General features: G+C 41.2%; 1 protein-coding gene across 1 annotated transcript in view; it reads left to right on the top strand.

Moving 5' to 3' along the window:
* The first annotated feature begins 5,751 nt into the window (after positions 1–5,751).
* The window catches only part of LOC145765574 (guanine nucleotide-binding protein G(I)/G(S)/G(T) subunit beta-1-like), a 45,872-nt gene continuing 39,071 nt past the window's right edge, over positions 5,752–12,552 (top strand). Inside the window, exons 1-2 of the mRNA XM_082577409.1 lie at positions 5,752–6,058; positions 6,224–6,262. Of these exons, the coding sequence (XP_082433535.1) occupies positions 5,981–6,058; positions 6,224–6,262 (117 nt within the window). The 5' untranslated portion in view covers positions 5,752–5,980. The remainder of the gene's footprint in view (positions 6,059–6,223; positions 6,263–12,552) is intronic.

Raw genomic sequence — 12,552 nt, 5'->3', positions numbered from 1 at the left:
ATCATGTCGTATAAAAACGTGTGAGCATGTGTCAAGGTCAGCGTCCATATAAACAGAGCGTTTGCCATGACGCGGGCGTATGTAAGGAAAATTGTTGACAAAATCACGTAACTGACGCACGTAGTGGGAATTGACAGGACCTACAACGGGGTCTGCAAAAAAATCACCTGGTAAACGAAGGGTGGTGCCAAGTGTGGCTTCAGCAGAAGAAAAACCAAGATCTTCCTTTATCACTGCACGAGTGCCCAGGAGTGCCAATCCGAGGTGGGAGAACCAGTTGTTTGGGTTGGATTGAGCTCTGATGGCAGTTTTGAGTGTGCGATGCACCCTTTCAACTAATCCGTTGCAAGCAGGGTGGTAAGCAGTAGTTGTACGATGATCACACCCAAGGTATTGGCATAGCTCTTTCCACAGGAGAGAGGTGAATTGTCGACCACGGTCAGTGACCATGGTGACAGGGGCGCCAAAGCGTGATACCCAACCCCAGAGAAAGGCATCAGCACATGCACGTGCAGTAATGCTGGTCAACGGTAGGGCTTCGACCCAACGCGTGTGGCGGTCAATAACGGTGAGGAGATACGAATATCCGCTGGACTCAGGTAGTTCTCCAACGATATCAACATGGACATTCGCAAAACGTTTGTCAGGAGTAGGAAAATGAGTTAGAGGCGCCGAGACGTGCCGTTGAATTTTGGCGCGTTGACAAGAGACACATGTCTTAACCCAAGCTTTAATGTCAGCCTTCATGTCAGGCCAAACGTAGCGTTGAGCAATAAGGCGTTGTGTTGATTTGATTCCTCCGTGGTTGAGGTTGTGCAGTTTGTCAAAAACTGTTTGGCGATACGTCGTCGGCAACAGGACTCTAAAGCGTCCAGTTGAGGTATCCCCCTCGATGGAGATGCCGTGTTCAGGTAGGAGTCGTTTTTCCAACGTAAGAGAGGTAGGACTCATACGAAAGTCAGCTAAGGAGGTGTCATCGTGTTGAGCAATGGCCAGGTCACAAAAGTCGAAGTTGATACCATCTTCATAAATGGCATTGACTGCAGCGCGACTGAGACAGTCTGCGACCAAGTTTTCACTACCCTTTAAGTAGCGAACATCAGTGGAGAACTCACTGACGTAGGCCAAGTAACGTAACTGTCGTGCTGTGGCTTTCGCCATCGTTGCGCTGAAAGCTGCAGCTAGCGGACGGTGATCTGTAAAGATTGTGAAATCACGTGACTCAAGGAAGTAGGAGAAATGTCGGACGGCGAGGTACATGGCTGTAAGCTCTCTATCAAAGACACTATACTTCTGTTGAGCTGTATCAAAGAAACGAGAAAAAAACATGAGCGGCTTGGCTTCGCCATCGATGAGTTGTTGAACAACAGCGCCAGCGGCAGTATCTGACGCGTCTGTGACTAGTTGGATGGGAGCACCATGAACGGGGTGAGAGAGTAACGTGACTTTCGCGAGGCTCTGTTTCGCAGTCTCAAAAGCATGCTTCATGATGTCAGTCCAGATCAGAGGTTTCTTTGACGACTTACCAGGCGGTAAGGAAGTGTACAGAGGTTGAAGGATTTCCGCACAGTGTGGTATGAACATGCGGTAGAAGTTGAGCATACCCAGGAAACATCGTAATTGTCTTACGGTGGTGGGTAGAGGAAAGTTCAGGATAGCTGAGACCTTACCAGGAAGCGGCCGTATGCCGCTCGAGTCGAGCTGGTGTCCTAGGAACTTCAGTTCGGGTACCGCAAAGGAACATTTTTCCTTGTTGAGGATGAGACCGTAGTGGTCAAGACGTTTGAACACCTGAGATAGGTGGCGTTTGTGCTCCTCTAAGTCTCGAGAATGGACGAGGACGTCGTCAATGTAACAATAGACATAGGGAAGACCCCGCAGCACTTCATCCATGAAGCGCTGAAACGTCTGTGCGGCACCCGAGAGACCCATTGCTGTACGTTTGAAGTTGTAACTCCCCATTGGAGTCACAAGGGTCGTCTTGTGACGATCCTGTTTTGCTATGGGTATCTGGTGGTAGCTCTTCACGAGATCCAGGCTGAAGAAGATAGTGGATCCAGAGAGGTGGTCTACAAAGTCGTGAAGATAGGGTATGCGGTAGGAATCTTTCGTGGTTTGTTTATTGAGCAAGCGAAAATCACCCGTGATTCTGTACCGCCCATTTGGCTTGGGTACAAGGTGTACTGGTGTACCGTATGGAGAGTTCGCCGGTTCTATAATGTCCAAGTCAAGGAGCGTCTGCAGTTCCTTGCGGAGACCCTCCAGCTTTTCTGGAGATAGTCGTCGTGCCCGTTGGCACACAGGTGGACCATTGGTAGGAATATAGTGTTCCGTTGTGTGGCGAACTGGACGGTTGAAGTTCTCCAGCTCAAAAACAGAAGGAAACTCTTCCTCTAGGAAAGCTAGTTCAGCAGGAATCTGTGCCGTGCTCGCAGAAGGTGAACAGGCATCAGAATAGAGTTGAACTTCAGAAGCATCAGTAGGTGAAGTAGACAAATCCGTATCAGGAGCAAAGTCAGTACTCGATGCACAGGGATCGGCTGGGGTCGTCTGTAGGAGACGGCCGTTAACAACGTCAGGTGTTAAACAAAAATGGCGTAAGAAATCCAGTCCAAGAATGGGAAAATCTACGTCTGCAACGCGGAACGTCCACTCATATGTGCGGTCAAAACCAAGCGACAAAGTCAATGGTCTTTTGCCAAAAATGTTAACCGCAGTGTGATTAGCTGCGCGTATACTGGATTGCGGTTCGGAAACGTCGGTATAACAACGCGGCAACAACGAAAAGGTCGATCCTGTATCAACACAAAAGTTAATGTCAGTAAGAGTGTCAAGAATCATGAAAAGAGCGGAATGTGTCGTAGGTCCTGCGGAGCCGAGGCTGCCCACTCGTCCATCCCTCGGCGTTATTCGTTTTTTGGCTTGCCTCTTGGGACCCAAGAGCAAGGTTTTTCACAGCGATGTGCCTTATTACCATATGTGAGGTGGTAATAGCATAAAACACGCCTTGAGTCATTGGACCTCGGTTTGGGTTTGAAGTCGGTGGAGTCCGTAATTTTCGGAGTAGAGGTACTCGGTTCCGAGCGCCTAAAATTCGCAGGCGAGCTCAGTGTAGACATCGAGGTTGTACATGAACGAGAGTCAGAAGAAGCAGTAATGGAGGTTTGGAGCTCCTCCAGGCGGTCCGCGAGTGAAGAAATGCGGTTCTCCAAGTGGAAGTTAATTTCTGGCTGTTTATTGGTATCTTGCGTGGGAGCAGAATTAGATGGCTCTCCCGCAGCAATGATGTCATCTGCTCGTTCGGCGAGCGTTTGAAGATCGTCACCCTTACAGATGGTTAAAAGTTGTCGCACTTCAGGAGGAAGACGGTCAAGAAAAACTATGCGAAGGAGAGGAAAAAAATTCTCAGGAACACGACCGTTTATAGCAACTAACTGACGTAAACGCTTTAAGAGCTCGGTCGGCTTAAGGCCTCGATCTTTGTTACCATGTAAGAACTCGTGAAGTCTCTCCGTAGAGGACTTCATATTCTCGGCAGTGATCAAAGTTTTAAAATTTTCATACGGTAAATCACAATGTACACAATTATCCAAAATTTCTGTCATATCAGCCAATTGCTTAGGATCAAATTTTTGTACGATGCAATCGAACTTATCACGTGAGCTCATGTCAGGGTGCTGCATGAACGCAGATTCACACAATGATAACCATAATTGCACATTGCTATGAGTAAACACAGGTAATTTAAGTTTTTTTGATACTGGTACGTTTGCTGACAAGTTCATAATATTTTGTGCAGCAGTGTGAAAAGCCTCTGTGGCGTTATTATTTGCCTTAGTATTAATGCTACGTACTACGAAATACAGTAAGGTAGTTAAAAATGACGTCACAATAGCCAAAAGTGACACTACAATAACAATAAACTCCATGTTGGTTGAATTAGGCCAAGTTAAGTTACATAAAAAAATTGTTGCAACGTTCCAAATCCAATCACGTCGGGGTCACCAATGTCGCCTTTCCGCTTATGGATGGGTTGGGGTCACCAGCTTAGCCCTATGCTAAGCGTCACACGGTCTACGAAACAACTGTGATGGAAGTCGCTTCGGCGACGCGACCGTGTAACTGTATAACAATAACTGTGTAGCCTACTTATTACCGTATTCACTGTTCACTGCGTCCAGTAGTTTATTCCACGTTACTGTACATCGAAAGGTTGAAGGTTGTATCTCCAATATATAATCATTACTTTGATACAAGATCCGAAATAAATCGATTATGCATTTAAACGTATATCCAGTGCTTGACTGTAATAAGCGATCGTTAAGCAGACGTCCAAAACGAACTAACTTTCTTTATCAAGTTTCAGAAATAAAAATGGCTTCTTACAAGAGAGGAGCGCATCTCTCATAACGAAGAAACAAACACTGCGCTCTCACTAAATCTAACGTCACATTCCAGAACTGTGGAAAAGAGGACCAATCACGTGCTACTACGAGCTTGTCTCCTCAGTGATGCACAAAACACATTATTATTTGGGTTCCATGGAGGGGAGTACCGCGACAAGCCAACATAATTTTGGCTTTTTTTGGCTTAATTTTATCTTTCGCGATTTTTTTTAGGAAAAAATTTGGTCTGCGTCAATTCGAGCAGTAATTTATACCTTATATTAGGTTGAAGTGTCCGACCAAATTTCGTTTTGAAGCCGAAACTAGAAATTTTTCTAGTTGCTTGTCTTTTCATTAACTATGTTTCTGCGTTGTCGCTGAAGTCAAAGTTCGGTGGGACACTATTTGGTTGTGCACTTTTTATATGTGTATGTTTAATGAATACTAATTGGCTTTTTCAGCTGTTTTTTTGCTGGCTTTTTTTGTGACTAAGTCTGGCTTTTTTTTGGTGAAGACAGGTTGACAACCCTGGTCAGCACGGAGACGTCAGCATCCCAGCAAGCAGCAGTTAGCGAAATTAACGTTTTTTTGTTGATATATTGTGATCAAATGCTGATTCAACGTTACTACAAAGTGTCTAACGCTTAGTGTTAGCTGGGTAGTTATCGCTATTGAGGCTTCTTTGGATTGCTACCTTGTCGTAGTTGAAGAGCTCGTGTGCCTCCGTGACCTAGAAGGTGTTTTTGCGCGTATTGTTGCTCTCTTGTGCGTACTGAAATCTGAAAGCCTTTAGTTAGTTTCAGTCTAAGCCAAAACACTTATCTTAATACGTCATCAGACAAGTGAAAAGTCAGTAAACTGGTCAGACTAGTGAAAAATCGTGCGGGCTAGTGAAAACGAGGAGCAACTAGTCCGGTGGGCTAGTGAAAAAAAAAGTTAAGATCGACCCCTGTCATGAAATTCATTGGAGCTGGAGCTGTCTATCAAACGACTGGCTCTACTTCCAGCTCCACCTGAATTTATATACAGCTCTGGCTCCAGCTCTTTTTGAAAATGCAAAGCACCAGCTCTGAAGCCAAACCAATAGCTTCTCCATGGGTAAGTGGGGTTAAAGGCTTCGGCTCCAAGTTAAACAGAGTTAACGGCTCCAGCAGTTCTGCGGTTCTGGCTTCGCAACCCTGTTTGAAACTTCAGTTTGAATCATGGCAAGTAAACATGTTCAAAATTTGTCAACGCCATTTCACAATTCGTATTATAATTTTATATCGGCAATGATTGTGCCACAGTAAAAATGTGCTAATTTTGAAGGCTGGATAGTGGATACATAACATTTTATTTCATAACAATGGTTATATATTTCAGTTTATTAGGTACCAGGTACTTCGAACTATTTTGTGTTTTAAATGTAATCTTTTCTGCATTTTTGCATGGAAAAAAAGCATTTGAAGGAGTCCTGGCAATATACAGAATTATAACAATTAGAACTGCAAGTGCCAGAAAAATACGCCAAGAGAAATATCCATAAAGTGCAGATCTGTTGAAATACAAACTTTTATTTTATATTCACAAACATTTGTAACTTGTAAAGTTTTGTAATGGCCAATCAAATTAATTCTCAGCAAAATGTTGAAGATTTAAGAAATGAAGCGGAGGGTCTTAAAAAAGAGATTCGGGTAAGAATGCGTTCAATGTTGAAGTTATTGCAAGGGAATTTTTTGTTACCTTGAGGGACTGAGGGTGAGACTGCTTGTCAGGATATATGTTGCATAAATGTATAAAAAATTTTGAAAGTACCGGTACCTAAATGTTCAGCTTATTCTAATATGTTTTGCTTTCAGGAGAAAAGACAAGCGCTTTGTGATGCAAATTTGCAAGAGGTAATTTTTCTACTTTGTTTAACACTAGAATTACCAAGGTGTCCTATAGGACACACCGGGTCTTCTTTAATCTGCAATTGCCGCTTCGGATTAAGAGCTTTTGTTTTGAAATTCTTTGACTTTTAACAAAACTCAGTTGACATAATGGTACCCTGTTGCCTGAATTCCAAGGATATTTGTTCAAGAAATTATATCGCATTCTTGATTGTACACCGTAGAATTACCACGGTGTCCTATAGGACACCAGAAAACATTTTACACTGTATTGGCTTAATAATCTTATTTTAAATCTAAATCTTTTTTGAAAACAAATCAATAGTTTTTTTTACAAGTCTAAACCTTGAACCATTTGATCAGGTTAATACTCACATTTCACAATAGCATTTCAAAAAAAAAAATTAATATAGTCATTCAGGGCAATTCGCATTTCTTTGATTTTCTGTCTAATTTGCAGTCACCCCTGTTAAAAGAAATAAACAAAACAATTCCACGATAATTTTTGCGCTGCTACCAAGATCAGTCCCTTCTGAGATAGATTAGGTATCACTTAGATATTGTCACACGTATTCGATTGCGATTCATTAAAGAATTTGAAAGGGGTCTAAATTAGAAAGATATATACTTTCGAGTAGTGAGAAGGAGCTTTAAATTTGCATCCAGCAGATTATCGCAGTAAATCAAAATTTTAGATCAATTTGGGGTATGCTGCTGTAGGCTTTCTGCAAATGCATGCAAAACGTTTTGTCTTGTTTTAAATGGTTTTCATGACAGCAAATGCGAATTGCCCCTCCTGTCTACAAATCCAGGGCAATTCGCATTTTAGAAGTTCTGACGTCATTATCGCTGCTGGAAGTCTGTGTCACTGTTACAGTTCCCAGATTGACATCCTTCTCGGAGTTTTTGTTTCTTTGAAGGGAGACTTAGTCACAGCTTGACATCTGTTACGAATAAAGACGCTGGCATGAAGTTAAAAGATTAAAAAAACAGGTCACCTCGATCAGAAATCGACCTGTGCAAACATTTCATTGTTTAATTGTGTTACGTAAAACAGGGCTAGCATGAATTCTAGAAGATTTAAAAAATGTGTCACCTCAATTATAAATGGCCTGTGCATGCACTTAATAATTTCTTTTGTCGTCTAGTGGTGAGATAGAGCTCGACCGATATCACTTTTTCAGGCCGATACCCATACCGATATTTATGAAATTTTTAGGCCGATACCGATATATATCGGCCGATATAATTATATCAACTACGAAAAATTTGTTACCGGTACCAACAAAGTTATTAAGCAACAAACCAGTCCAAGAAAGTTTATGCATTGGTTGCTGTAATTAATGAAAAAAATCTTTCTTAACACTAATCACAAAAAAACACCAAACAAAAAAGAAACAACCAAATGCGATATTGTTTTGTTTTCAATTCAAAGTAGAAGGCTTTTTAAAATTTCAGCGAAGTCACTCTGAAAAGCTTTCATCGGGCGACGTGCGCTTGAAGAGTCAAAGCGCCGTATAGCTGCTTAATAGGCTACGCCGCATAACTGATTAACTTCCACCGAACGAGGTCGTGTGGCTTCTTGCGTCACAATGCTCTGGGCACGAATCGGAAAACTTCTACAATGACGCTACTATTTTCTTTTGTGCAAAGTTTCACAAGGTTTTTTTCTTTGGGTTTATTTTTGCATGTCATGTTAGCGAAAGTTAATTTTCCCTGGGCTTTTTCTTTCTTACTGTACTGTAATACCAAAACTTGACAAATTTTGGTGCATCTTGCTATGATAGTGATAGCCTACTTGTATAATCTAATTTTGTAACGAATCTTGCCTTATCAATATCACTCGGAGATCAAAGCCAAACATTATGACGTAAGACTTGAAATAAGTTGCGCGTGGTTAGTGTAGAAGTACACCAGTATTGCCATCGATTCTTAGCGAAGAATTCACCTTTGTTACACTGATTCAATGTCATCAATCGTTGAAGCAACGTAAAACTCAAAAGTTTTCCTGCTTGAATGGAAGCTAAGGGATACAGTATTAACATTTTCTAGATGCGCGCACTAGAATGGACGGGAAATTATATTCTCGCAACAATTGTTTGTGCTATGCAAGCACGTTTGAGCAACTTGCGTTTTTTTTTAAAGGCATGTATGGCTGGTTTTGAGTGTGCTTTTACTGGCCGATGTTTATCGGCGAAAAATAGCCGATACAATATATCGGCTACACCTGATATCGGCTGATACATATCGGCTAACCGATATATCGGTCGAGCTCTATGGTGAGATATTCCTGGGCGATTCTTTCTGTCTCTTATTAGGCCGTTCTTGTCCTGGTTAGTTCCAATAGCACAATACAAAATTTCTAGTCTTTCCCCAAGATAATTAAAAACTTAATTCTCGACCTCTTTAATCCAATACGCTGGGAAAGAAAGGGACGGGTGTATAAATACTCTGAATGTGGAGAATTTATTTATTCTTTTGCATCCTCGTGGAAAGTAGTCATGGAAGTAGCTTTGGGCAGGTTCTCAGGTTTTCGTTATGATATATTTCGTATCTTTGAAGGCATCTGTTATATACGGATTCTATGAACATAATTTTATTATCGATTTCGCAGTAGATCATTTAACTAGACCGCATGGTTTGATTGCGTAACTTCTAGCCTGGCGAACGCTTAGTCAATTAGTCATAGGCTTTCACAATCTGGTCAATAACAATAAGTTCATATGATTATGATACTATGCTTATGATACTAAGAACACACAAGGACAAGCAGTCTTGGTACAGGTATACAATCATTTTAGCCCCAAAATTATTATTTTTAACAGCGGATTCCCAAGTCCAGATAAATGGTTATGTACAGGCCTACCAGTAGCCGACATGCAAAAATAAACTACCGAACACCTCTCTTTCAAATCTCTGGAAAAATTTGCAGATCTTGCAGCAGATTGTCAGACAAACGTTTTGAGATGCTTGCGTTTCTACAAAGAAATATCTAGCAAGTTAAAGCAGCTAAATACAATACAGTCTCAAAACATAAAACCAGCTCTATATTTGAAGAGCCCAGTTCCAAAACCGCTTAGGCGCCACTTTTACCAAAATTGAGTTTAGAGTGTCATTAGGTAGAGCATTACCATAGGTACCTACTATCCATTCTATTTTTTCCAAAACCTTCTCTTTCTGCTTCAAATTCGACACTAAAAATTGCGTTTTCTTCCAAAACCGCTTACGCGCCATCACACTTTGTTTCCAAAACCACTTGTATCCACAATTAACCAATCATATTAAGCCATTGTATCACGTGACATATCGCTGATTGTTAAACCGTTTTCGTCATCGTTTCGTGATAAGCAGCAGTGTTACCATTTGGCAAATTTCACTACCAAATTCGAGATTTGGCAGAATTTTACGTTGTTTAGCAGTAAAATTTTGAGTTGGCAGAATTTTGGCCAACATTTTTGGTGAGTTGACAGTCAGTCTCTGGTCAGTTTGGCAAAATTTGAAATGTGTTTGGTAGTTTGAAGCATCTACTATCTGGCAACACTGATAAGCACTGTTGTAGGCTTGTAGCCTATTGTTGCAGTTACCAACGGTGCTTAGTAGCCTACTTGAGCTTTATAACTGTGTTTTTTTGCTTTGTTTAAAGTGGATTTGGATTGTGGTGATGAATTAGTGGTGGTCAGCTTGGAAAAATGGTTTTAAAAATTGGTTTCTTTCATTCTGGCAATTTTTATTCTCCAGTTTATTTCCAAAACCGCTTATATCCACATTTTTAATTTTATAAAAAGGCGATTCTAAGCCCTCTAATATTCCTTAGATCTGGACAAACGTCATGGCTTAATTCAGTGGGTAGTTATACATCGTTAGAAATCAAAAACGCATTACATTTACCAAGCGAAACTGTCATAAACGTTTTTCGTGGTTTTCTCGAAATCACCGAAAGTGGATGTAAGCGGTTTTGGAAACAAGCTCTTCATTTATAGCTGCTATTGTTAGCCTACACTTGGTTGAAATACCGTTTTGTGAGACCCTGGCTAAAATAGCGCTAGAAAGTAGCGCTGATGCTGACAATTTCTTTTAAGAGCTGACGCGGTACTTTACACGGTAAAGTTTTTAGGCAATTTGCGCTGACGCCGTCAATTTATTTTATTGACCATTGACGTGTACAATACAACACTAGTCCATCACACTGAATAAATATGTTTATTTTTTGGTATTGTTTCCAGCAGGCTACAAGTAGTAGGCTTCGATTACGGATAGCTTGTTGTTAGTTTTCGTTTAAATTAAGCCTTTCAATAGATACCAAAAACGTATGTTTTGCATTGTTTATCCTTTTAACCGTAAAGGGTTGCTGAAAATTTGAGGAGATTAAAAGGGATCCGCAGCAAAAAGTTTGGGAAGCCCTGAACTAGTGAACTACCTGGGTTAGTTCTCCTATCATCTGCCCACATAGTCTCTGAACATCAGCTATTAACCTAGGCCTAGCTTACCAGCACTCCACGTCTGAACAAGGGCAGGCACTTCTGTATTCTGTAATTGTAATCAATCAAATCAGTAAAACCATGCTGGATGGATTGACCTTTGAACCCAAACACAAACACAGAAAAACCGCTTGGTGCTGTAGTGATTTATTTTAACAGCTGATCCAGCTGACAAGGACAGTATTGTATCCGGTTTAATCCAGTCCATGTCACATGATTTTATATCTACAATTTAGTCATCAAGGTTTTCCATACTTTTTCAATACCACGAGGAGGTTTCACGTAATTCCCGGCCTTTTCCTGGTCTGGAAAACGGGTTTTCAAATTCCCTACTTTTTCCCTATTTTCCCGACTGCGTGGGAACCCTATAAGTGTATATAAAAGTGTACATAATGTAAATATGTTTTTAGAACTCTTTATTAAAAAAAAAACTTAAAAAAATAAAGAGGTAACTCCATTTTGCCTCAGAGTGAAACCTCTGCCGCCAGTTGCAGTTTATACTGTAGTCAATACCCAATAGTTATTCCAAAGGCCACAGTCTCCTTGATTGCAAATCAGAAATAGGCATGCAAGACGCTTTTTGAAATAAGATCAGGATCTTCCGATTTGACTTTTTTTAAACAAACGAAAACAACAAAGGCAAACGAAAAACAACTCTTTAAAACTCCCCAACAAATCACGTGTTCCTGGTGAGCAATTTCATGTCACGTGATCTAACAACTCTTGGAAATTGGAATACCTTGCTCGCTTCAATTGACAGTTTGCCACGGATATGGAAGTGATGAGTTTGAAATGCGAATTAATTTGCGAATTAGCAGTGGTAACTGCGAAATTTACAATTCGCACTGCGATTTGGTATGGTATTAGTGGAATTCGCAGTTGCCACGTTTAATTAGGCTACACCTGAAACATAATCTGAGCGTAAACAACGTTTGCATGTTGTTTTACCTATAGAAGGTTGGCATTTGTAGAAGCAAACCATGCGCTGAAATTGCGCACAGATTTCCGATAATTAGAAAGTTTGCGAATTACCGCTGCGAATTGGCCTGTTTCACTATATAATTTATGTTGTGGAACCGGTTTTCTTCCATTAGGAGTCGTCAGCACAACTGAATCAAAACAAAAACATACAGTAGCAGGCATAGGCGTCGATTTTTTCTTAGAACAGAGGAATTCTGGGTGGGCAAGAGTTTTCAAACAGATTTCATTGAATGAATGTGTATGTTCGCAAATTCGCAATGGTTAGTCTTTCTCACAAAGACTATGCAGCAATTAAGCTTTAATAGGTTTGATGTTTGCTTTCTTGCGCCTTGCGAGCTTATGAGCGCTGCTAAACTAAACAAACTTCTTGTATGTTTTCCTTTGCGACCTAAAAAGCGCGTGACGCATGACCTGTTATCTTTAAAGTGGCACCTTCGGATTTACCGCAAAATGTTCGGACAGGTGACTGCTGACTGTTCCGATGGTCTGCGGCAGATAACCCGATTGTATTCCGAGGCCCACAAACAGCAGCTACAGTAACAAGTACCATCAGGGTTAAGACGCATCAACTGGAATTCGGAAAAAAGCTTCCTTTGCAACACACGACCTTCCCGAGCCAGGAGCTGATCCGGCATCATGCTAACGTCAAATGGAGCAGGTAGAGATCCATGGCTCATGCTGTCTTCTACAACTACCAGTGCATGCCTTAGACATTGACTTCACAACTGGCCATCCTTGAAGCACTGCTTTCTTCATTAATGTCATCTCTACGTTCATTCGTGCTGGACGTGGCTTCTTCAGCGTTATCATTTCGACGCCTTTTGGAAGCTGGTTTTA

This window comes from Aplidium turbinatum, chromosome 2 (assembly GCF_918807975.1).
Source record: "Aplidium turbinatum chromosome 2, kaAplTurb1.1, whole genome shotgun sequence".
Taxonomy (NCBI): domain Eukaryota; kingdom Metazoa; phylum Chordata; class Ascidiacea; order Aplousobranchia; family Polyclinidae; genus Aplidium; species Aplidium turbinatum.
The sequence above is the reverse complement of the archived record's forward strand: the minus strand, read 5'-3'. Positions and strand labels throughout refer to the sequence as shown.